Below are 26769 nucleotides of genomic sequence, written 5' to 3'. Positions count from 1 at the left end.
TAGGGGAAGTGGGAAGGGTAGGGGAAAGGTAATAAGGGAAAAGAAAAAAATATGAGAAAATGAAAAAATGGAAATAAAATGTTTGTAAATGGGGAGGGGAGGAGGGGATGAAGGGAGGGCAGGGACAAGGGGAAAAATGAGAACCAAGACCTGTCATGTAAAGGTACAGGATCCCAATAATGAATATAACTGTACTGTATACCTAAAATATACCGATAAACTTAAATAAAAAAAAAAGAAGAAAAAAGTGCCTTAGTGGTGGGAAGGAATGGTGTTGTTATACAAGGTGTGATCACAAAGTACCATAAATGTTTAAATTTTAATAATTTTGTTATAGTAAAAAACAATACCATTAATTCCTCTGGACATACTCCTTGCTTTGGACATGCTTAATGTCATCTTTCTTAGGCAACTTTGGAAGTCTTCTTTTGAATCTTTAGTTGTCTTGCTGTGGGCACCTTAGTGTCTTAAATCCATTCCAAATTCTTTACTTTGCTGGTTATTTTGACTGTGGGAAAGAATCAGAAATCACATGGTGCCAGATATGGTGAATTAGGTGAGTCTGGCACTGCTGTGTTTCTCTTTGACAGAAGTTGTCATAAACATTTGACCAGTAATGGGTGCTCTAAGTATAGGGTGTCTAAATAAAACATTTATTACAGTAAAAGGTACATTGCCATTAATCCTTCTCAAAATAGAAAAATACTCCCCTCACTTTGTTTTTCCCCTCACTTTGAACATACTTATCCCATCATTCTTACCTATCTGTTCCTTACTGTAGTAAGTTTTTAAATTTTAATTTAGGCATTTATCACATTTTTAATCACCCCTTGTAAATATCTGGCTGCCTTCCCCTTCAAGGTCAAGTAGGGGATTCCCAGACCTGACGTAAAGCAACATGTGTCGAGTATTTTTGCCCAGCTGGAGTGCATTTTGAACATACTTATCCCATCATTCTTACCTATCTGTTCCTTACTGTAGTAAGTTTTTAAATTTTAATTTAGGCATTTATCACATTTTTAATCACCCCTTGTAAATATCTGGCTGCCTTCCCCTTCAAGGTCAAGTAGGGGATTCCCAGACCTGACGTAAAGCAACATGTGTCGAGTATTTTTGCCCAGCTGGAGTGCATTCCCCTCACTTTGAACATACTTATCCCATCATTCTTACCTATCTGTTCCTTACTGTAGTAAGTTTATAAATTTTAATTTAAGCATTTATCACATTTTTAATCACCCCTTGTAAATATCTGGCTGCCTTCCCCTTCAAGGTCAAGCAGGGGATTCCCAGACCTGACGTAAAGCAAGATGTGTCGAGTATTTTGCCCAGCTGGAGTGCACTATGAAGGCCAATTTAGGGCTCCTACCAGGAGCCCTTCGTTGAGAACAACTCAGTTATAAAGGATGGAGGGAGAAAGAGATGGACCACTGATACTCCCAGTGGTCTGATGAGCTAAGGTCTCGTGTCATTTCCGGTGTTCTTTGTTTCTTCCTTAGGACTTCAGCAGCAGGGGATCTTCAGAGTGCCAGGATCTCAAGTCGAAGTCAATGACATCAAAAATTCCTTTGAGAGAGGTAAGTGCACAGTGATCATCTCAAGCTGGTGACTGGGGAAGCAAGGGTAGATGTTGGTGCGTGTTTTGGGGGCCAGTGGTATGTAGGAGCCCTCAGCTTGATGAATTTGCATGAATTTGCAAGAGCTGGTTGTGCATATCTCTTCCCTGCCTTGCGTTGGGATTGCCGGTAGCTTGAAATCAGCCAGCGCTGGAGTGTTTCCACTGCAGACGCGGGAGAACACCGAGATTTTTGTGTTCCTCTCTATGTCAGTCCCTTTCCTCATCGTTAGGAAAAAATACCCAATACTGACAACTTGAAGGAACAGAGGTTTATTTTGGCTCACAGGTTTTAGAGGTTTCAGTCCATAGACCCACGGGCTCTCATGCGGAAGTGGCACGGTGAAACGGCCGGGGAGGAAGAAAGCAGCTCACCTCGGACACCGGGGCACAAAGAGAGAAGGGAGAAGCCAGGGAGGGCGGTGCACCCCGCCAGGCCAAGCCCCAAGGAGCAGGCCCCACCTCCTAACAGCACCTTCCCTACCATCCCATTACCTTCCAAAGGCCTACTCTGAGTAAACGGGACCTCAGGGACATTCTCCTTCTAAGCTGTGGCACCCTCAGAACAGTTCAATCTTAACCTCCTTCTGCCAGTTGAACATCCCTAATCTGAAAACCTGAAATTCAAAATGCTCCAGAGCCAAAACTTTAGACATACGAGTGAAAAGTTCCACACCCGACCTTATGTGACAGACCACACAGTCAAAATATAGCTACGCTTTAAAAACTCACATAATATTACTCTGCGCTATATGTGTACGCGAAACAAATGAATTTTGTGTTTCGAATTGAGTCCCATCCCCAAGATATCCTGTTATATATGTACAAATATTCCAAAACGCACAAATTCCAAAATCTGAAATACTTCTTTTCCCAAGTGTTCTAGGTAGGGTTGCTTAACCTGTCCCACAACTGTGTATTGGTGACCTTTTCCAGTTGACTCTCTGGGAAAAGGAGCCCTGTAGATAAATATGAAATGATGTGAGCCTCTCAAGTTTGTAAGTATTTTAGACAGATAGAAAGAGCAGAGAAAACACTGAGTGCCCCCTTCCAGCCTTCGACTTTCTAAGTCTCCTGTGGACTCTTCTTTGATCCCTTTGTACATGAAGCTGTGAGAGCAGGGGGAGGGGAGTGGAGGGAGCACCAGCCTTCTTGTCTGTTCAGGCTTGGATTTGAGGCTGAGCTACACCATCCATGTTATTCAGCTGTCCCTTGCTCGACAATACCTGACACAATGGGAAGGAGGAGAGGTTAATTTGGTTCATGGTTTCTGGGGATTCAGGCCATGGTATACTGGCCCCAAAGCAGGAACAACATGGTAGAATGGTATGGCAGAGCAAGGCTCCTTAGCTTATGGCAGCCAGGAAGCAGAGCATAGGAATAGTGCTTGAGAGGAAGGGGCACGGGATTAGACACAGCCTCCAAAACCAGACTTTTGTGATCCACCCAGACACACCAGATTCCCAGGGTCCCAAAGCAAGCAAGTTGAAACTCTACCCTGAGCACTGCACCACGTAAAGCCAGACACATGATAGACTGCCCTCAGATCGCTCTCCAGCCTCTGGAGGAGGGTGCTGGAGGGGCTGTCATGGAGGAGGCTGGTGGCCATTGAGCTTTGCCCTGGTGAGGGGCTGCTTCTAAGCCTGCAATGGCAGGGTCTGTAACACCCTGACTGCACGTGTGTCCAGGCCCTGAGGACAGCGCCCTGCCATACAGTGTTGGCAATGCTTGGGGGATGTGGCCCACAAGAGTGAGCCACAAGCGGCGCTGGCGGTTGACAGCACCACGACTTCAGGGGCTCAGTTTGCTCAGTGAGCACACAGCTTCCTCTCAGACTTGTCTGGAACTTTCACTCTTCCCCTCCTCCTGGAAAAAGCTGTCATTCATACAAGCTGTCCCGTGCATCTTTCGCTGTAGGACTCTGCTCCTTCCAGGGCCAGAATGTACAGCTTGCGGAGGCTGAGGTCTGGGCAAGGAAGCAGAAAATCTTGGTGGCTGCATTTATGCACTGGGTACCTTCTGGGATGGTGGGTGGTGTGTGTACAAGCATGTATGTACATGTGTGTGTGAGTATGTGTGTCCCCATGTGCGTGACTCATACTTACGGGGAAAAATATCCATGTGTTTTTGAATCCTGAGGCTACAAGCATGAAGTGGGACTAATAGGAAGTAGCCAGACATGGTACTGGTTTTGCATTTCTCAGGCTGCAACAGGGAGGCTCAGGGGATAGGGCTTGAACACCCTCCACCCTCCTGTGCAGCGAGGGCATCTTGGATTGGTATGCTGGGGTTTAATAGAAACTGCTTCCTTGGAAAAGAAACAAAACAAAAAAGTTGGAATTCTACTGTAAAGGCAAGAAGGCAGGAAAGAAAGTGGATTGATGGATGGATGGACGGACGGATGGCTGGCTGGATGGGCAGGCAGGGATGCAGACAGGCAGGCAGCCAGAGCTGACAGTCCCAGGTAGAAGGAGGATAACTCCCCAGCACTGTGTCACCTGGAAGCTGCCAGTATCTGTGCTAAATTGTGCACACAGGCACAAAGATGCTTCGTTTAGTGGTCCTTCGTTTGTCCCTCAGGAGAGAAGGGCGGTGCTGAAATCAGACCTCCCGTGGGGCCATGCACTGCTGTGAGGATTCCTAGAGGTCACATGTGGATATGTGCATCTCACTTGAGTGGACAGGCCGTCATTTTTAAATGTGTTCTCTCTTCCTTCCCACAAGGAAGCCTGATGGGCAAACAGCCTCACTTTCTTTGGTGAGAACACGTACGAGGTTAACCTAACACCATGTCAGGGTGCCACATGCTGGAGTTTAGGGTGGGCCCCCCACAAGGTACCCCACCAAGAGGACAAGTGGGAGCTGAGCTATGGCCCTGCTGTATCAGCTGTGAGCTCTTACCCAGGAAGGAAGGGGGCTTTGTTGAATTTGCACAAAAGCAGATTGGAATTGGAAGAGCCTTTACTAGTGATAGACATTCACTTTCTCTTGAGGCAGAGTAAAGAGATCCAAGTATGAGTTTCCAGCTCTTCTCTTCCTGTTTGCCAGACCTATACAAACATCCAGGGCTTTTTGGGAGGAGGAGGAAAAGCCCTCTGTGCACCTTCATGGAGGCATTAGGCCCCTCACTGCTGCCTTCCCTCCCCATGGGAGCTCCCATTGGTGAACAGACTCTGCATCTTCTGGCTGAATGGAAGAGTGTTCTCCTCCTGAGATCCACTTTTCATTTCCAGTTGGCAGTACTTTAAAAGACTGACAACACGCTGTGTGCGGCTGTGCCAAACAGCATCTCATGATGAGGCTCCTGGTAGCAGGATAACATGGTGTGTCCCAGTGCAGCAGGCTGTGGCTGTCTGTCTGATAAAACCACACATGGAATCAGGCATGGTGGTGCATGCCTGTAATCCCAGCACTAGGGAGGTAGAGGCAGGAGGATCTCCATGCATTTGAGGGCATGATGAGTTCAAGGCCAGCCTGAGCACAATAGTGAGACCTTGTCTCAAAAAATAAAATAAAATACAATACTGTCTATATAGTTTCTGCACACACACACGTGCGCGCACACACACACACACACACACACACACACACACACACACACACTCTACCCAGATACCCAGAGACACCACTGCTAGGACCCAGCCATAGATTTGGACCTCCACACACAGGCCAGGATGCACTGCAGTAGTGTTTTCAGGGATGGAGCCATCAGAGATGGGCTGAGAGAATTATAGGCTGTCCACAAAATAGATTTTGCGGCAATTAAAAAGAAGGACGATCTCTGTGAACTAATGTATTCATGGTTCATTTACTTGCCTTAGTTCATTTTCTTATTAAATGAAGAGGAAAGTTTATGTACAAGTACATTATATTTTATATAAGAACTGGAAGAAATAACAGAAACCCTGTGTAGGTTCCTTGGTATCTGTGAAGGTTGGGTTTGAGGACCCCCCTTAAAACCACTACAAGATACCCAAATCTCTGGGTGCTCAAATCCCTTATAAAAAAATGTTGTAGTATTTTCATAGAATCTATACAATTCTTCCATATACTTTAGTTTTGAAGATACAAAATTTTATTTTCCAATTCTAAACTGATCTAATGTAACGTTCGTCATAATAGCATAATAATAATTATTAAACTAGCAATGATATTTCAGTTATGTGTGCTTATGGATACTTTTTACACATATATCTGTGTATGTGTTCTCATATATAAGTGAAATGAAGGATAGCAGTGATAAAAGACATAGGAGAGAAGAGTTCTGTTTTATTAAAAATTACACTTTCCATTAAGTAGTATAGTGATAGTATGAGTATAGATTAGTTCTAAATTCATGTTGTCAAACTCTAAGGTAACCAACTGCAAAAGATGAAATATGTCTGATAAGCTAAGGAAAGAGATACATTGAAATATGAAATGCTCAATTCAAAATCACAGTAGGAAGAGAAAGAAGACAAAGACAGAAACAAAGACCAACAACTGTGAGTAGAGAAGAGTAACAAATATTGTAGCTTAATCCAACTATATGAATAATCACCTTGAATGTCAGGGGTATAAATGCAGGAATTAAAAGATAGCAATAGTCAGAGTGGGTATAAAAAGAAGACTCAACTCTGTTGTTGTCTACAATAAACCAACTTTGAAAATAAGGACACTATTTGTTTATCTTTTTTTTTTTCCTGGCACCGGGGATCGAACTCATGACCCTGCACTTGCGAGAGAGGCAGTGGAACAACTGAGCTAAATCCCTGGCTCTAGCACACCCATTGTTTAAAGGTTCCAATTACTTATAACAATGCAATGGCAATGCTGTGTAAATAGTTGTTATATTCTGTTTAGGGAATTACTACAAGAAAAACATCTATACATGATCAGTACAAAGGCAACTTTTTCTTTGGAATATTTCCTTTCTGCTGTTGGTCAGCTGACCCATGCTGAACCTTCAGAAGGAAACACAGAGGCCAAACCCAAAACTAATGAGACTGTCTACAAGGGAGGTGTGGAGGGAGAAGGATGAGGGTATGCTTTCTTTCAGAGCAACTTTCTGTCTGGTTTTGCCTTTTGGACTATACAAATGCTCTATATTTCCAAAACTCTAAACTTAAAGGGGAATTTCTAAAAAAAAAAAAATCAATCCCTGTAATTGAGTACAAATAGAAATAAGGTAACTGTATCAAATTGACAAGCGCAGAGAATAACTTTTGAACATGGACATGAGCCTACATTTCTAACAGCTTTGCTGAGTTCTGCACCATAGGATCCCCCATTTTAAGGTCCACATTTCAGTGGTTTCAAATAGACTTACAGCTCGTGCATCATCATTATAATACAATTTCAGAATTTTGTAACCATCCCTGAAAGAAGTTTGTACCCACAGTAGCCATTTCCTGTATTGCCCACACCTTGGCCCCCAAGCCTATAGGCGCTGCTGATCTATTTTCTCTTTTTTGGTGGGGTGATTCTTGGTGATCTTTGAGGAACTGGGCTTGGACCCAAGGCCTTCACACTGAGCTGCATCACAAACCCATTTTTTATTTTTTATTTTGAGACAGGGTCACTAAATGGTCCAGGTTTGTCTCAAACATGGGATCCTGCAGCCTCAGCCTCCCAGAGTGCTGGGATTACAGGAACCTTACCCACCCAACTTACTTTCTATCTTCTACCAATACCTCTTTAGCAGGAGACAGTCTAAGAAACAAAAACTAAATGAACACAAAAATAAAAGCTCCTGAAATAAATAAAAAATTTTACATAATAATTTATTGTTAGTAGTACTATTTTTATTAAAACTCTGAAACTCTTGATGCCTATTCCAGGATAAGTCAGATAAATACGCTGCTACTGTTATTCAAAACAAAAATTTTCACTGTAAGAAAAAAGAAGATATACTGTTGCTGCTCGATTTATGATGGGGTTCCATGCTGATAAACCCATCGTAAGTTGAAGACATTATAAACTGAAAATGTACAGTAGAAGTAGCTGTTCACCTTACGGCAGCCAGGAGGCAAAGAAAGAGACTGGAAGAGGCTGGGATTCAGTGACCCTATCAAGGACACTGCCCCAGGGACCTAACTTCCTCTGGAGATCCCATTAAAAGTACACAAAAGAGGACTCTGCATGGCCAAATTTGAGACAGTTTGTCTCCCAAGACTAGTGATAGTCATGGTGTATTACACATGGGATTAAAATGACAGAAGTGAGTTGGGAAAGATGTTAACAACTAAGGGGGTGAGGGATTAAAGGACACTGGGAAAGCTCTTCTCTACAAAAGAATGGCAGGTGGAAAGTGTAGAAGAAATGACAAAAATAGAAAAATCGCCATTTGCCCCCCCCCATAACAATTAGTTTGGGCAAAAATCATCCCTGGGTGCTAACCCTATTGGTGAGGTACTTGAGCACAGTGATAAACGAAAAGTCTCAACATGTTGGATGCTTACAGCATCATTTCTCAGATCACTGATTGATTATAAAAGGGAGAAATAAATGCCTTTGAACTCAAGGTCAGCGCCTGTACACAGTGATCACACCTAGAATCCCCATAGCAGGGCAGGTTGATGTACTTGCCTTCCCACGGGATGGGGTTAGGTGATCACAGTCTCACTCACAGAGAACTCTTACTCTGTACTGGGGATTGAACCAAAGACCTTCACACTGAGCTACTACCCAGCCCAACCTAGCCTCCCACTACCCTGCCTTTTTGAGACAAGATCTCACTAAGTCATAAAGTTGACGAAGCCAGGCTCTGATTTGTTAACCTCCTGCCTCAGCCTTTCAGGGTGCTGAAATTACAGGCGAAGCCATCACATTTAGCTTCTTGCCAAAATATTTGACCTGAGTTCAGTCATGAGAAAGCAATGAGACAAATTCAGAATATGAGGGAATTCTACAGGACGACTGGCCTGAACCCTTCAGCCAGGTCAATATTATAGAAAAGAAGCTGACACAAAACCATCAGAGTCTATTTTGTGTTTAAAGGGCTCTTGAGGAATAATACTGAATGAACTGTGTGAGTGCTGGTCAGATGTTAGACTTCGAAGAGAATTCTAAGGAAGACATTGTGGGCCAACTGTGGAGATTGGGTATGTGCCTTCTGTGAGATGGTAGTTTGGAATGATTGTTCATTTCCTTAGTGTATGGCTGTGATTGGGTTAAGAGAAAATATCCTGGTTTTCAGGAGACACGTGTGGAAGTGCTTCGCAGTCATATGTTGTGATGTCTATCAATATTTCAAACAATCGAGCCACCAAAAATATAAATAGGAAAGGAAGGCGCAGGTGTGGCAAGATGAAGGGCAGTGAAGGGCAGTGGGTGTGCATTCATTTATTTGTACTTTTCTGTAGCTTTGAATATTTTCAACAGGAAGTTGAAGGCAGAACTTTAAGCTTGGGGTAGGGGTGTCATATTTGGGGGAGGCTTGTTGCAGCTGTCTTTCCTCCAGCTCAGACTGTCCAGGGCCACCTCTCCTGTCATCTGCACAGCCCTGACCAAAATGCCTCCTGTTCCTCTCAGGTGAAGACCCACTCGTGGATGATCAAAATGAGCGAGATATCAATTCAGTAGCTGGTGTTTTAAAACTGTATTTCCGAGGACTGGAAAACCCACTCTTTCCTAAGGAAAGGTTTCAAGATTTAATATCTACTATTAGTAAGTATTTCCCAGGTGGAATGATTGCTTCTGGGACAGATCCAGGTTGAAGTTGCCCCGCGGACTCATCCCTTTGCTAGACACAGAAGGGGATATTGGAAGTGTGGCTCTTGTCCTCCAGCTGTGGAGACCACATGGTTCCTGGAGAGAGGGAGGGCTACTGGGCATGGTGAACCCCTTTCCCTGTACGCTGGAGCTCAGAGAGAAGAGGCAAAGCGAGGCTTGGCTTCACAGATCGGACCTGAGAGGGGTCTGAGCACATCTTGTAGGACAGGTGTGGGTGCAGGCGATCCTAGGAAGAGCTGGGGACTCAAACAGGGGGACCAGTGCTAGGCTGTCCCAGCTAGCGCATGATGCACGCTGCTAGAAGAGTAAGATGGAGCAAGAGGGGAGGACCATCCATTCTTGCAGGGGTCCTGGAGCTTTTCACTTTGAGTGACGGGGAACCATGGACAGTTTGGGGGTCAGGTCAGGAATCTGACAGATGAGGGAAGTGGTGACAGTAGGTTGACTGTAGGAGTCCTCTTCCATCATTAGCTGTGGGAGCCCATTATGACTGGTGCATTTCTGTGGGAAAAGTCAGGAGGAGCCTTGTCTGGGAGGCTGATGTCCAGGTATTTTGACTAAGACGCTAAAGTCCAAGGTTACTTTTGGGAAATAGTTTATAAACAAATGTTTTCATTTTAGAATATTCAAATTTTAATATTATAGGATAAATATTTTAATGTTACTAAATTTACAGAAAAGTTGTGTCATGCCCAGTTTTTCTAGGGGTCCCCTCCTAATACTGAGATATTTGTAGCCAGGAAATCATCCCAGGAAATGGCAACAGGAGAGGGAAGCTTGTCCCCTCTGACTTCCATTGTGTGAAAGGTCCTGCCTGGCCCATCTGCCTTTGTCATGACCTCCTGATCATTTTTCCAGATTGACTTCCAGCTTAGAAGTCCCAGGCCACAGAAGCTCAGTTCTGTCTGAGCCCAGTGTCTCTAGAACCCCTAGTAATTCTGTTCCTGTGCAGGGGGCCTGAGTGAACAAGGATGTCACTTCTGCCCAGGCCATGACTCTGCTGGACTTGAATCACACAAGAAAGACTCTCCTCAGCTCCCTCCTCAGCCCTGTGGTTATGTCAAGGAGAAACTCTCCTGCATCAGCCGCCCTTCTAAACAGAGAAAGCTGAGGTCTCCAGAGCTCTGCAGACAATGTCCACCTGTAACTTAGCAACACTCTTTTGCTTTCTTGTTCAGTCCCCCCATCTGTGGTTTCAACTTGCAGAAGTTTCAGTTATCCACAGTCAACTGCAGTCAGAAAATGTTACGTGGAAAAATGCCAGAAATAAGCAAATCATGAGTTTTAGTTAGCTTTTATTACAGCATACTGTTGTAATTTTTCTATCTTATTAATAGTTACTGTTGTCTCTTCCTGTGCCTGATTTATGAATTAAGCTTTATCAAAGGTAGCTATGTGTATAGCAACAGTGTACACAGGTTATACGCTAGCCACGCTTTCAGACAAGCATACTATGTCTTGGAATTTATCCCCCTTAGACGGGAGGCTGCTTACCTATTTTTATATTAATACCCAGTAGGAACAATGTCTCTCATTTTCGACTACAAAGTAATACAGAGTTTCCTTTCTAAGTAAATGTATTTGGGAAAAACAGTGTTAACAAGTAGGATGAGAGCTGGTCCTCAGGCAAGAGTGCTTGAAGTTCAGGACATGGAGGGAGTTGGGGTTGGGCTGAGAAACTGATCTGTGAGTAGACTGACTGTGTCCTGAAGCCGAGGGAGAGAGAGCAGCATATGCACAGGTCTGGGAGTAGCAGTGTCCTTTGCGTCAAAGTGACAGGGTAGACAAGGCCATCTAATGAGGGGTTCCCTATGTGATACTTCTAGAATTCAGGACAGAGAGATGACCTTGTGTGTATCCCACAAATTCAGAACTCTGGTAGAACCCTGGTTCTTGGATACCAGATGCCAGTGCTGTTTTCCAGTCATTGTGTCAACCCCAGAGGATGCCCTGCAGGCGTGCAAGTGCCCTGGATTTGTCAGAGGCCCTTTATTGGAGGGCATTGTTTCAGATCCTCTTCAGCTACTTGGGGAAGGGGCAGCAGCTGGGGATGAGGCTGGCAGGATGGCTGCAGCCCCATCTCTCAGAACATGGAGGCTGGAGAGAGGGTCTGTTCAAGAAAAACATCACTGGGCAAAGAAACTGGTATCGTTTTGCACATCAGCCCTGCAGGTGACTTTCAGAGTGCTGGCAGCATGAGGTTTCCCTCTCCAGGAGTGCTTGTCTCCTCTTCCCAAGCCCAGCTGAGCCGATAAACATACCAATGCCTGTCTCTCCAGGGCTAAGCTGAAAGCAGGGGTCAGAGATGTGGTCCCATATCTCTGCTGAGCCTTTTGGCCAGTGGGTAGCTTACCAGCTGGTTGTGTATCCACCATTCTGTTTCTAAGCAGCTACTAGTTTAGTAAAGCATGATCCTTGCCTGTGTTGTCAGGACTCCAGGGTGCATGTGAGAGAAACTCAGACTGGTGTGATCCATAAAAGAGAATGTGTGGGTTCATGTATTTGAAAAATTTAGGTCCAGCTGCACTCAGACCCTAAGACACCATCAGCAGGAGTCTGCCCCTCCCCTGTCTCTGTGCCAACTTCTGTCAGGCAGAAGCCTCCTTCCTGGGAGTTCCCAGCTGCTCAGATTTTCCCTCTGCCAAAGTTCCAGGCACCTCTCCATAGGTTTCTCCTGCCCAAAGTTCTGAGGATCAGCTCTAACTGGTTCTGTGTAGACCAAGCCCCAAGCCCTCCCTCTAACCGGGGATTTGATGCTCTGATTGGCCAGACAAGGATCACATTTGTATCTCATGAAGTAAAGACAGAACTGGGGACAGGATCCACTTGAGAGGTGGGACTCTGAAAGGCACTCCAAAAACCCCCTTTGTGTTACAGAACTGGAGAACCCAGCCGAGAGGGTGCACCAGATCCAGCAAATCCTCATCACCCTACCCCGTGTGGTCATTGTGGTCATGAGATACCTCTTTGCTTTCCTCAACCAGTGAGTGCTTGGCCAAAGCCCCCCTTGGACTCTACCCTGGCCTCCTTTGGGTGGTGGTTCCTAGGGCTTCTGCAGTCTCTCCTGGATTTGAGTGGACTCCACTCCTCCCAGAAAGAAACTCCAGGGGAGGATCTGCCTTTCCCAAGTGACTTGCGGGTGCCTCCTCTCTCCTAGCCTCTCCCAGTATAGCGACGAGAACATGATGGACCCCTACAACCTGGCCATCTGCTTTGGGCCCACCCTCATGCACATCCCTGATGGGCAGGACCCTGTGTCCTGCCAGGCACACGTCAATGAAGTTATCAAAACCATCATCATCCATCACGAAGCCATCTTCCCCAGCCCCCGAGAGCTCGAGGGACCTGTGTATGAAAAGTGCATGGCTGGAGGGGAAGAATATTGGTAAGAGGCCTCCCTCTTAATGTTGTGCTTAGCCGTGTCATTGTTGTTGAGCTCTTCAGCTCTCTTGCTGCTTCAGAGCCTGTACTCCCGTGTACATTTCCTCATCTGAGCTTCACAGCAGCCTTATATAAGGGATGGGTACATCAGTAAAGATCCTGTTGGTAACAGTGGACTGAAATGCAATTCAAACTGTCCTGAGCCAGACATGATGTTATTGGTTTATATAACTAAAAAGTCTGGGGGATACATCTTCAGATGTGGCTGGATCTAGGAGCTCAGGTGTTCTTGTCGGGAGGTGGCCCTGCCCTCTCCATCCCTCTGCTCTGCCTCCCTGTGCTTATACTTAGCCTTTCCCTTGGTGCTCGCAAGAAGGCAGTCAGCAGTGCCAGCTTTAAACCCATTTTGAGAATCCTTAATAGAAAAAGCGTTTCTCCTTCCCAAGTGTGCCAACACAAGCCAGAGAAATGTTTGGGTCTAGTGAGGCCTCCTCGTGGCCAGCAGAGGTGATGCCGCTGCTGGTGAGGGGTGCTGCAGGCCCATCTCAGAAAGTGGAGGGAAATTGAATGCCCTAAAACTCATGAGCTAAAGTGATGCTGACACCACTGTCCCCTCCCACCCAGGAGGTCTGTTGTCAAGACAGACTGAGCTGCCTTCTTTCAGCATCCCCTCCAGGGCAGCAGTCACTAGTGGGCACGCCTGTGGACCTGTTGCTTCTGCCAACACTCTGTCTCAGGAGCAATGTTTTAGGTCCTGTTCAGAGTCAGGGCTTCCCCCGGTTAAGACCTTACAGTGTGAAGACATGGAAACATTTTAAAAAGCAAAGTAGGGTGTGGGATAATGGTAGATAATGAGAATGTACTGTCCGTATCAGAAAGCTAGAAGGAGTGTTTTCACCATAAACCCTGATCGGGGTTTAGGCTGGGATTCAGTGGCAGAGCACATGCTTAGCATGCATAAGGTCCCTTAAATTCAAAGCAACACACACACACACACACACGCATGCACACACACACACACACACACACACGTGCACGCGCATGCACGAATGTTCAAGGAGATGGATATGTTTACTCTGGTTTAAATATCATACATACAGTGTGTAAATGGTACATGTATTGAAAAAGCACACAGTGCTACATAAATATGTACTATTTGATGTTTTTGTATGTCAGTTAAGGTTTTTAGTTTTAAAAGATTTCTCCATGAGAAAACAGTTCATTGAAGACATGAAATTCAGCACATCAAGTGAAAGGGACTAGCCAAAGAATAACCACTGCTTTTTAATTCCCAACACAGGACAATATACAGCTGTGCATTTAGGTCTTACCCTCACCATCAGCCAGACACAAAGGGGCAGTTAGGGTTTTGACTGCAAAGCATCCTTGGGCTCCTAAGTTCCCTGTGTGCTGGGAGCAGATAGGAGCAGTTGTTTCAGAGAAGGGAGGTGTTCCAGCCCCGTTTTCCTGCACACACACCTCTCCACACAGAAACCCTGGGCTGTGTGATGTCTGATTACAGTTCTCTGTCCTTATGAGGGCTTTCAGGAGAAATAATGTCCCTGCTTTGTAACAGAAGCATTCAACAGCCAGATGCTTCATTTCTATAAAAGGAAGCCTTCTCTCACTTTTTGCCAACACCAGTTCTTCTTGGTTCAATAGGTTGGTATTAAAAAGACCCACAGAGCTTATCTTATCCAAAAACCATATACAATAATAGCACTTTTCTCAATCCCACTTGCTTCCCATAAGACTAGAAAATTATTAATTATGTGGTAATTTTGGAAGTGTTTTCAAATCTAAAAAGGGAGTTTTGGCTGAAGGCCTCAGCATAGTGGACCACGTGGTCATATGGTCCTTGAGGCTGTGCCGTGGTCCAGGTTCCAGGCTGGGGGGCAGGAATGGGATCCAAGTGAGATCAGCTCCTGGTGCAGGGAGCTGTGATGGAGTCAGAGGCAGGCAGTTTCAGGAGTGGGGTGGACAGCTAGGTCTTGGAATTAGGTACTGAGCTGACAGCAGAGCAACTGGTCTGTAAGGGGTGGGAGGAGAATTTAGTAGGCTTGGAGAATTCAGTAAAAAGACACATGGGTCCGTGTGTCTGGAGTGCCATGTGTGGCATGGGAATGGTGAGGGACAAGGCTCCCAGGTTGGACACAACCAGGAGCTGAGTAGTCTTGGTAGCCATTGTGGAGTCTGGACCTAATCCAGGGGCAGTGGAGAGATTTTCATACTAAAGCCCTCTCCGTTTAAATGGCACTATGAGTGTCACCTCCTCTGAGAAGCCTACCTTGACCATTTTATGTAGGTGCCCTCTGTGCTTCTTGTCTTTGCCCACTTCCTACAAAACACTATTTCAGCTTGCAGCTGTTACTTACTGGCCCAATTGAGTGGACTGTTTTCTCATCCCCCTCCCTGGCATGTAAGCAGTGCAGCAGTGGGCCTTGCCCCGTCCTGTGATGGCACTCTCCTGCCTAGCATGACAGCCATGCATTACAACCCTCAGTGGCTTGATGAAAACCCCACCCACCAACTGTGTGAACACACCTGGCCTCAGCAAGATCGTAATCTGGCCTGGGAGTAGCAGGGGTGACATAATTCCAGGACACACCTGGAGCACATCACGGTGGCCAGCCTGTGCATACTGCTCAGAGGGAATGGGGCTTTCCCCTCTCCCCCAGAACTGGGAATTGAACCTAAGGCTCTGAGCTGCATCCCCAGCCTTTTTTTTTTTTTAAATTTTGAGACAGGGTCTCACTAAATTGCTCAGGCTGGGTTTGAAGTTCTGATCCTCTTGTCTTGGTTTCTCACAGTGCTGGGATTAAGTCATGCACCACCGAACTGTGAGACAAGGAGGCCAAGCCAGGTGAAATGACTCATAATAACCAAAAGGTCCTTTCTGTTCTTGCCCGTGGACTTTCTGATGATAAATGCTGGGGCCTGATCACCACTGTCCGGGTCCTACAGAATATACATACGTTGTCTAAGTCCATTGTTTGTGTCTGTAGCAGAATATCTGAGGCTAAATAATTTACAGTGAACAGAAATGTGTATGAGTCATGGTTCTGGAAATTGGAAATTTAAGAACATGGTGCCAGTATTTGTGCTGCATTATCCCATGGCACAAGCAATGGGGCAAGAAAGCCAAGAGTGAGAGAGTAAGAGGGATTGGATCAAACTTGCTTTAGTGACAGCCTACTTTCATACAACTAACCCACTGCTGGGATAACCATGTTAATCCATTAATGAGGGCAGAACCACCTCCCCACCCAGTTGCACGGGGGATAAAGTTTCCAACATATGACCTTTAAGGGACACATCCAAAGCATTGACCATCTTCACCGGGAAGATAGCCCAGCAAATACCAGGGCCAGTAGGGAGCAGAGGGAGGTGCCCAGAGAGGCTCCCCAATGAGGGGCTGGGAATGGTGGTATGATTAGAAGATCCAAGGGTGGTCTGATGAAAAGATAGGCTGATGTGAGCCTGGGCCAGTGCTGGGTGAGGGCCTAGTGGTGGTTGGGCTGCTTCCCCTGGGGATCCAAGAGTCTTGTGAGTATAGACAGCCCTATAATGAGTCCCCTCCCTGTTTTTCCTTGCAGTGACAGCCCACACAGTGAGCCAGGGACTATCGATGAAGTTGACCATGATAATGGCACAGAGCCTCACACGAGTGATGAAGGTGAGTATGGCGAGCTCAGGCCAAGGGTCTTACCTGCAGTCTCTTGTGTGGCCTCCTGCCACCTTCTGGGCCAGCCTGCAGAGCCCTCCAGCTTTCCACACTTACACAACTGTCCTTAAGAAGAGGTGAGGACCCAGAGAACAATTCTCTGCATGTCCCGGGCCCCAGCACCAAGCAGGTCCTCACCACATTCCACACCTGGCCCACATCTGCCCTTGTGTGTCCTGCTGGCCCAGGTGCAAATCCTAAGGGACAAGAGCATCCAGTAGAGAGAGCCCTTTGTCCCTCCCCTGGAGGATCTGTTCTGGGAACTGAGATGTGGCAATGAGTAAGGCAGGTCCTTGAGGAGTCCCCAGCCTGTCGTGAGACCTTGGTAAATTGCAAGCAGTTCCTCATGGTGCAGAGAAATTTGGGCACTACTACATATACCATCATATATATAATAAGTACTAAAAATGACAGGAGTGGGAACAAAAGTAGAAAAACTGAAGAAATATGGCGAAAAACTTCACAAACTTACTAAGAAACACAACCAGGAAACTCAACACAGACAGAAATAAGCTCCGAGTGAAATAAATGTAAGAGAGCCTTACACAGACAAATCATAGTAAAAATGGTGAAAATCAGTTACAAGGATACATACACTCTTGACATCAGCAAGGTAAAAACAAGCCTTCAGTAAGATTGATGGCTCATTTCATGGTAGAAACAATGGATACCAGAAGGTAGTGGAATATCACAGTCAAAGTGCTTGAAGAAAATAATTGCTAACCAAAAATCTGATATGCAGTAAAACTATCTTTCAGAAATTTAATGAAAGGATTTTCCAAGTTTTAAAAAACTGAAAAAAAGTTGTCACTATTAAAACCATCTTACAAAAATACTAAGACTTTTTCAGGCTGGACACAAGTGACCACCTAAGAGAATTTAAAAGCATACACACAAAAACAGAGAGCACTAGAAAATGTGATGAATAAAATCATCAATACATAATACTTACAAATTTATAGGATGCAGCTAAGGCAGAGTGGTAACATCAGCCAGGTGCCTCCCAAGTGCAGGGAGTACCGCAGTATGAATCCCAGGAGTGAGGCCTCAGAAAAGGTGTAGCAAAAGACCAATGGGGCTATGAGATAGCTACCGATCCTACTTCTCCTATAGTGAAGCTGTGCTCACTTTTCCTCCTTTTTTGCTCCATTCATCAGCATGCATAATCTCCGTCAGTCTATCTTCAAGTTCACTAATTCTTTCTTCCACCTCTTCAAGTCTTTTGCTGTGCCCCTCTTGTAAATTTTTTTATTTCATTCATTGTACTTCATAATTCTATAATTCCATCTAACTGAGTCTTAGAAAGGAAAATTAGGTCACACAACTCACAGGTGAGAATGCCAGGTGTTCTAATCTTAACTGTGATGGACAGGTAGATAGATGGATACAAGATCATCCATGATAAATGGAGCAGAGAGAGTTCCAAGGAGACTCAGCACTGGGAAGACATCTTCAGGCTAGAAAGAGCAGGGCTTGCTTTTGTTATCCTTTTGTTCTGTTAAAAAAAATAGCTTGGTGGTGGATGCCTGCAACCCCAACTACTTGGGAAGCTGAAGCAAGAGGATTACAAATTTGAGCCCAGCCTGGGCAACTTAGTGAGAGCCATATGAAAAATAAAATTCAAAGAAAAAGGGCCAGAAATGTGGCTTAATGGTAGAATACTTGCCTACCATGTGCAAGGGCCTGGGTTCAATCTCCAGCAATGCAAATAAAAATTAAGTAATTACATATCTTTGTGCTTGCCTTTATGACATTTTTTGGCAAGCATAGGCCCTTCTTAGGGTACAGCGTATGACACAGGATGAATAAATAGTAGACACAGTCCCTCTGCCTGCCCCCGCAAAGTCTCTTCTTAAAATATCACCATCTCTATGTTCTTATATATCATTAAAACCTTCTGTAGCCTGGATTTCATCTCTGGATCTCTCCAGCAAGCTAAATCCACTAGTAATTATAATCATGGTTGTGACAGCTACTGTCAGGTAAAAATTGAAAGTCTAAGATGAAGGTGCTGCATCAGAGTTGACTTGGGGCCAGGGCTCTCTTGTCTTTGCTTGTAGGTAGCTGACTTCTCATTGTGTTTGCCCATGGCTCCCCTCTCTGTGCATGCACAGAGAGATGTCCTGGTGTTTCTCTTCATCTTTTTATGAGGACACCAATCTTGGATTAGGGGCCTACCCTCTATTCACCAGCACTTCAAGTAACCTTAACTACCAAAGTAAAGACCCTATCTCCAAATAAAGTCACATTGGGACTAGGGCTTCCACATATTAATGTTGAGGGGGACACAATTCGGTTCATCACAGTGAGCCTGAGGATTCTGGGACCCTTAAAAACTGTGTGTCACATTTTGTACACACGCTGCCTTTTTGACTTCTCCAAAGTTTAAAAACCACCAAAGGAATGAGAAGGGAGGGAAAGGGCTCATGGGAAAACAGAACCAGAACTTATGTAAAGATGTAGAAGAAACAAGTTTCTTTGAATACTGTCCTAATGAATGTTAAAAAGTTGAGAGCAAGAGGGTCAGTGGAAAATAGGGACCTGGTATGTTTGTTCCCAGTGGACATCTTGAGAAGTTAGGCAGCTGGCTTGAGGTTACACAATGGGGAGGATGTCCTAGGACCCCAGTGTCCCCAGCACATGTTCTTACCAGGCATGGCACCTGTCCTGCCCATAGAAGCCAGGGCATCCCAGGGAGCCTTCTGGGCTAACCCTGTGCTGACCTATGGATGCTCTTTCCCTTGCTTTCTTTCCAGAAGTGGAGCAGATTGAAGCCATTGCCAAGTTTGATTACGTGGGGCGGTCCCCACGTGAGCTGTCCTTCAAGAAGGGGGCCTCACTGCTCCTGTACCACCGTGCCTCGGAGGACTGGTGGGAAGGCCGTCACAATGGTGTGGATGGACTCATCCCCCATCAGTACATAGTTGTACAGGACATGTGAGTGGGAACTGGAGACCTGTGAAGAGTGCGGTGATAGATTGGTGATGTCTGCAATGGCACCAGAGGGGAGTGCTGGGTTATATAAGCTGGCATAATATGCTTGATCTTCTCTAAGAATGTGTTATACCCCACTTCCCTTTATTGATAGTCCACTTAGCAAATATGCAAATGGCTTGTCCTTCAGAGCACATAGTGTTGGTGTGTGGTGCTTCTGGCTAGCTGTCCTGATCATCAGACAGCCTCCCGGACCCTCCTCACCATGGTTCATAGTGTCCAGCAGATCTTGCCATATTCTCCCTGCCTTCCCCTAGCCAGTGACCAGCCCACTCTCTCTTTGCTACCCACTGTTCTTCCCCTGACAGGGCCTTCACAGGGGAAGGGCAGAACCAAACATGTCTTTGTTTCTAGTTAACAGGATGCCATTTTTATGCTTTCAGGGATTGAAAAAAGTCCCACGCTCCAAGTACCTAGCCCGTAGCAAGTCTACATTTTCTGTCCCTTTGAGCCACCAAAGGTTTCCTCTTGTATGCACATTCCCTGAAGCTCCAGTCAGGTACAGGGAAATTGATTTAGCATGGAAGCAGCCACTAAGCTAAACCTCATAGCAGAAGACCTATGCTTTTATGGGAGAGGGGAAGGTTCAAGCCTGAGGAAAGGCCAGGGCCAGACGAATGGTAAGAGGAATGCTGTGGTGGAGGGCCCTCAGCAGTGCCTGATGTCCCAGGTCCCTGAGGCCAAGGCATGTTACAAGAGAAAGAGGGCTGTGAAAGGAGGCTGACAGGGCCACCTAGGAGGTCGAGCCCCTTCATGGACGTCTTCCAGCCTGGAAGGGGAGTTGAGGGATGGAGTCACTTTTCCCTTCCTGGCTTAGCCCTGAATCCCTTCTGGAGCTGCACGGAGACCCAGAGAGCTGCCATTCTCTATGCTCAGTGTGCAGCCGCCACCACTGGCTTCTCCAGCACACTGGCAGCTCTTGGTCTGATTTAGTTCAGGCACAGCCTGGGAGAGAAGAATAAGCAAGAGTGAGGAGAGGAGAGGTGGGTGTAGAAAGCCCTGCAGGAGAAGCTGGCCTCAGCAGCATGGCAGTGAGTATGCCTGGGGCAGTGGCTCACCCAGGCTGTGGGCACAGTTGGCATTGGTGTGTGTCAGCTCTGCCCCTCAGACAGGTGACAAGGAACTCTTTGTGTCCTGGGTCCTCTGCAGGGTGACTCCTCCAAGTCATGTCTCTCCTCTCCCCAGGGATGATGCCTTCTCTGACAGCCTGAGCCAAAAGGCTGACAGCGAGGCCAGCAGTGGACCGCTGCTGGATGACAAGGCCTCCTCCAAGAACGACCTCCAGTCCCCCACGGAGCACATCTCAGACTACGGCTTTGGGGGGGTGATGGGCCGGTAGGAAATGCTGGTTCCTTTTGCTGCATCTGTTCACATCTGAACTGGGAGAGAGATAGGAGGGCAGGGGAGAGAGAAGGAGGCTGTTGCCACACCTTTTCCCACAGGATGGGATCTTGGGCACAACTGGGCAGGCTGGTTGGAGTAGCTCAGGAGAGCTGGGAATAAAACCGTCCAGGTTTGGGTAGGGATAGAGGTAGAGGAGGAAAGACATGCATTGAGAACTCAGTGCTTTTTCTTTAAAATAATGATAATGAATGAGACTGAGGGAGAGAAGGCAGAGGGAGAGAAATTGGCAAGTATTTTTCTCCCTCTCCCACTTCCTGCATTTCCTTCAAGCTTCCTACTGAAACCTCCATTGTTACCCAGTACTTTAGTGTAAAGCTCATGCACCCCTGAGGTCCACTGCATAAACAGAAAAGCTGTACCTACTGTGCTGGGAAGATTGACACTCATTCCACCCACTTCCTGGGTGGGAGCAGATCTGCCAAGTTCTTTACTTCCTGTGTGTGGGCCAGGCTCTATCACACGACCTGCATGGGGCTGCCACGTCCTTCTGAGAACAGGTATAGTCCAAGTATGTGGCTGTTATATAAAATATAAACAAGGACAAGAGGAGGAGAAAAGAAAAGAACTGACAGTTACCCATGCTTTATTTTCATTGGACTCTCGAAATGCTTTACCTGCTGGGTGCAGTGGCCACATCTGCACTGCACTGTAGGACGCTGAGACAGGAGGATGGCAAGGTCCAACTCTTCCTGGGCAACGTACTGATTTAGCGAGACCCCCTCTCAAAAACAAGTTATGTTCTAAGTTTTTTTTCTAGTAGAAGGTCATGTGGTCAATCCACATGTGCATTTGCGGACAGAGCCAAAGAAACAGTCACAGTGGAAGGACATGTTTACGAATTTATTTCAGCTGAAGTCCTGATGTCTCCCCTCAGCACCTTCTATTCAGTTATGATGGGTGACAGAGTTGAGGGGGTGGGGAGGCAGAAGGCTGGGGGGGATAAAACACCATGGCCCCTGACTGCTGAGAGGACCATCTCTTCTCCTGCCTCTCTTCTCCTTGCCCTCTTCCTTCTCTCATCTCCTTTCTTCTGATTCTTTCTCACTCACTGCCTCTTCCTCTTCTTCACCTCTGCTCTGGTCCTGTTGGGCACCCACAGGCCTGCTTAGCTTGGCTGGGGACACAGGGTCTGAGTGTGGCTGACCTCAGTGAATGTGGCCCCTACTCACATGCATTCCCAGCACATGGTCCCCTTCCTTCCCATCCCGCCCTCCCTCCCTCACCAGGGCCGTGGTACCCTTGATGACCTCCACAGAGTACGGCAAAATCTGCTATCTTCAAGGTGCTTTCAGACGCTGAAGGTGGGCAAGGGGTGTGGCACCAACTGAGTGGATAAACAGACCAGATCTGAGCCAGAGCTCAGGGGAGACCCCAGGAGAGCTCAGGAGAGCACACACAGACACTCCCACCCTTCTCACACCCACAGGGCCTCCATGAGATGGGAGAGGGATCACAACACAACAACTCTTAAACGACTAGTTCTCCAAGATCAGAAAAGCCTCATGGACATAGCCCTATCCTGGGGAGATTGGGATTGGGCAGGAAGTGAACAGGCCTTAGTTCCCAGGGCCCCTCCTGTGCTTGTATGGTGCTGGTGACTTTGGGTACAGTCGAGCCTCAATGCTTCAGACCAGTTAGAGCCCCTCTAGAACTGTGGATATGTTTCAAAAGCTTCAGGACATACCATGGCCCCAACTAAGTACAACCAAAGCATTTCCAGACTAAAATCCTGGCTCAGACATAATATGCAGGTGATGCTGGTTTTAGAGTCAGCACCTCTGCTGTCTGCAGCTTGGAGGCTCTGTGCACCACCTCTTGGGCTGTGTTCCCTCTGAGCAGCTCTTCTGCTGGGAGGCTGTGCGGTCTGACAGTAAGGCTTCGCTGTACCTTCCCCTCCCTGGCCAGAGCAGTGCGTGTGGTATGTGGCATGGGCACTGGCTGACCCATGTTGAGGCTGGCCAGGGTTGACCTCTGCCCCCGCCCCATCCTCTGGCTCCTTTGCAGAGTGCGGTTACGATCCGACGGAGCAGCCATCCCCAGGCGCCGAAGTGGGGGAGACACACACAGTCCTCCCCGGGGCCTGGGCCCCAGCATAGACACACCACCCAGGGCTGCTGCCTGCCCTAGCAGCCCCCACAAAATCCCCCTCAGCCGGGGGAGGATGGAGAGCCCGGAGAAGAGGAGGATGGCGACGTTTGGGAGTGCTGGCAGCATCAACTACCCCGACAAGAAGGCTCTCTCAGAAGGCCACTCGATGCGGTCGACCTGCGGCTCCACCCGGCACAGCAGCTTAGGGGACCACAAGTCCCTGGAGGCCGAGGCCCTGGCAGAAGTAAGGGTCAGAGGGAAGGCAGCTAGGCCAGCTAACTCTTAAGGGGCGGTGGGTGGGACTTGCCAAGAGGGGAGCCACCGTGGCCTTTGACGGTATCGAGGCAAGCCAGAAGAGGAGAGAGTAAGCTGGTTCTCTTCCCTTTGTTGGGCCTTCACCTTGGAGTGGAAGCCAGGTGGGTGCCTCCCCTGGCTAGGGTTTCTGTAAAGGCTGAAAATCCCCCAGTGTCCAGGGCTAGAGAAGGGATTGGCTGAATTATGGGGAAAGAGCAATGGCAAGACTCTCCATAAAATAGCCTGATGTGAGTCCATCTGTCCATCCATCCATCCATCTATCTTTCATTCATTCCTCTGTGTATTTATGGTCAAAGATTGATTGAGCATCCATTGTGTGACAGTCACCACATTAGGCATTAATGTACAGCAAAGACCCAAAACAGAGACTTCAGCCCTACCCACATGGAGCTCACTGCTTAGAGAAGAGAGAGCTGGCAGCCAGTAAGCACACACACAGCTCTGAGACGGTGGCTGGGCCATTTGTCTCTAAGGAGTAGTCACTGTATTCTGAGAGCCGGAAATGTGGGGGAGAGGTTCCCTGGGAAGTTTCGACCTGAGCCCCAGAAGCTGGCAGGACTCAGTAGCTGAAGCTGGAGGGGAAGATGTCCAGGCTCTTTCAAAGAGTAAAGTTCTGTGTGCATGACAGTGTCTGGCAACTGTACACAACTGTGACTTATTAAATAGTTTGCATAAGAGGATTCATGGATGCTTTGGAAAGTTCTATCATATTTCCTAGAGTGTCTGTTTTTCCTCTGCAATTTAGGGTAGGAATCCTTTCTCCAGAGTTACCTCCTACTTAAGAGATAACAACCACCCAGAGCTGGGAGGAGGGTGCAGGCCTGTAATCCCAGCACTCTGGGAGGCTAAGGGAGGAGGATCCTAAATTCAAGCCCAGCCTGAGTAAATGAGTGACTTAGTGAGACTTTGTCTCAAAAATTTAAAAATAAAAACAGGTCTGGGAGCACTGGTCAGTGCAAGGGCTCTAGGTTCAATTCCTAGTACCACCCCCCCCAAATGCAGTCACAACCAGGATCAGAGCTCAGTGGCACATGCAGGGCCATGGATTTGGTCTCCAGCACCACAAAAACTTAAGAAGAGATAACAGTCAGACTGGCAGAACCTTGTAGGCAGTGAGAATTCTCCCCGGGAGAGCAACATTTGCATTCCTGTTTGGAAGAGGAAGGAGAGATTGTGAGTGGTGTTCTGGGAGAAGCTCAGGGAGGATCCCTAGGGTACACTTAACACTCCTATTCACACCTTGGGTCTAGTTCGGTCCCATGTCCCAGGGTTCACTCCCAGTGTCCCAGGGATCAGTGTCTTGGTAGGGGTCAAGCAGAGGAGACAGGTGACTTGTGCCTCTGTCCTTGAAGGCTGTCCTCTTGAGAACATCACTTGAGCATCCACCTCACCTGGAAGCCCACCCAATCCTGGTGGGGGCATGGCCTTTGTGTTAAGGGAAATGCTGTTTCCAAAAGTGATCCCATAGCAGGCCAGTTCCATGGGCTCTCAGTGGAGAAAGCAGAAATATGTAACAGAATTTGTGGAATGATGTTCTGGCAAGGCTGAAGAGCTCATCTGTAAGATGTTTTAGGGAATTGAATCGATGTGTGTGGATGGATGGCCAAGGATGAGAGCAGGGAACAGCCGTCACTGGGCTTTCTATTTGCAGAGAATGTTGCAAGCCCAGTCCATGTGGGTAGGCTCACATGTTTCTGATGGGCAGATATCTACATATCTTGCAGTTTGACAGCTGCCACTCAAGGCCTCCTTTCATAGATGGAGGTAAACTAGGAACTTACGGTAAACCGTATATACATAGCCAGGGGGACACTAGAAAACCAGCACCTTGCTCAGCAGCAGTTCTGAGGCACTCTTAATTTTACAGGCTACAAAGTGGACAGGTGGCTCGGAGAATCCCCAGTAGTAGATGGAGTGTCCCTACATTCCCTGGTCTTGAAAGGTCTGCTAGGAATTAGATTTGAAACCCAGGTGAAGAGTGTTCCAGGAATAATCCACACCATCATCAAAATGAGAAGCACTCTCATGGGCAGGGAAAACCACCTGCCTTCCCCACCCTGTTCTGTCTCCAGTACCTCTCTGCAGCTCCATCTGAGCACCTCATGCCTTAGACTAATGCACAGCTCCAGCCTAAACACCTTGGCTCATCTTTTTCTGAGCTTCCTGTCTTTCCAGTGCACACTCTTCAGGGTGGAATGGTGGTAGAGGGGCCATAATCACATTTGTTTGTTAAAGGATCAGCTCATACTGGATTAAACCCAGTGGAGGGAGTGGGGTGGGCAGTAGGGAACTTAGTTCCAGCAGAATGGGTGATGCTAGGGTAGCCAGGGAAAGCAGGCCATGTCATGCAGGTGGGGATGTGGCATCCAGGGGGAGGTGGCCATCTCTCCCTTCCTGTAGAGAAGGTCTCACAGCTGATTCTTTGGATAAAGGCCCAATAGAGCCCTCTTGCCCCTGCTGGGTGTGGAGGAGTCCCTGGAGCCATCTGTGGGCCAAGGACTCTTGGGCAATGAGTTGGCTGTTTACAAAGCTCCACTGTAATCCCATGCCAAATGGGCAGCAAACATGTGGGCTTTTATCAGATGAGTGAAGGGTGCAGCAGGGTCGCTGAGACCTGCCTACAGCTCCAGAGCCTGTCCCTTGGTCCTGGGTTCCTGTTGTCTTGCAGCTGTAGCTCTGCAATGGGCTCTGGGGCCACAGAGGCTGGGGAGGTCGCCCCGTGGGATGGGCGCCCCAGACTGGTCCGGGTGTGCCGCATCTTCTCCCTGTGTGGCTCAACTGCTCTCACCTCATCACCTCTCAGATGCTAGGGTCTCCCGGAAGGGCACGTGCAGATAGATGAGGGGGGTTGTAGCTTTTATGCTTTTCCATTTTTTTTAACAAAATGAAAATATCTCATCACGATACTGGGATGGAGATTGTGAATATTCTGATACATAATTTCAAGTAATTTCTCTGTGGGCAAGAATCTTTTTTTGAAATTAAAAGGTTAACATATAATTGTACAAATTTATGAGGTACAGTGTGAAGTTGCAAGATTTACACTTTGTGGAATAATGAAGGACCTTTAAGAATAAATGACCATTAGGGGCAGGGACTCTGGAGCAGATTACCTGGACTCAGATGTGGGCTGTGCTAGTAATTAGCTGTGTGACCATGGGAAAATTACTTGACCAGTCCTGAGCTTTATTTTCCTCCTTTGTGAAAGGCGTATAATGGCAGTTCCTAGCTTAAAGGTGTGAGGATTCAGTGAACTATTAGTGGAAATGATTTGGAGTGGTGTTCAGTGATAGGGATTATTGCTATTGTGGTTGGCCGTATTGAGTATATTTTGTTTGCTAGCTGTATGCCGAGATCTTTGCAGGAATCATCTCATTCAGTCCTTGAGGGCTCATCAGCCCTCTGAGTTTAGTTTTACCATTATCTGCAACTGGGCTGGGGTTGTGGCTCAATGGAGCTGCACTTGCCTCGAAAGAACGAAGCCTTAAATTTGATCCCCAGTACCAGAAAACAAAACACACACACACACACACACACA

The 26769-nt window shown here is 47.1% G+C and overlaps 1 protein-coding gene across 4 annotated transcripts in view; it reads left to right on the top strand.

Annotated features, from left to right (window-relative positions):
* Positions 1-26769, top strand: part of Srgap3 (SLIT-ROBO Rho GTPase activating protein 3) — a 227324-nt gene that overhangs the window by 195902 nt on the left and 4653 nt on the right. For 3 of the 4 annotated variants that reach the window (XM_010618756.1, XM_010618750.1, XM_010618742.1), the window contains 8 exons: positions 1497-1574; positions 9125-9259; positions 12203-12308; positions 12483-12710; positions 16303-16382; positions 19187-19367; positions 20610-20759; positions 22833-23160. In XM_010618756.1, the coding sequence (XP_010617058.1) occupies positions 1497-1574; positions 9125-9259; positions 12203-12308; positions 12483-12710; positions 16303-16382; positions 19187-19367; positions 20610-20759; positions 22833-23160 (1286 nt within the window). The remainder of the gene's footprint in view (positions 1-1496; positions 1575-9124; positions 9260-12202; positions 12309-12482; positions 12711-16302; positions 16383-19186; positions 19368-20609; positions 20760-22832; positions 23161-26769) is intronic. The other variant, XM_010618762.3, reaches the window with a different exon arrangement.

The sequence above is a fragment of the Fukomys damarensis genome, unplaced genomic scaffold (genome assembly GCF_012274545.1).
Source record: "Fukomys damarensis isolate Sample0158 unplaced genomic scaffold, DMR_v1.0_HiC HiC_scaffold_24, whole genome shotgun sequence".
Lineage (NCBI taxonomy): Eukaryota > Metazoa > Chordata > Mammalia > Rodentia > Bathyergidae > Fukomys > Fukomys damarensis.
Note: the sequence above shows the minus strand (reverse complement) of the source record. Positions and strands in the feature narration are given on the sequence as shown.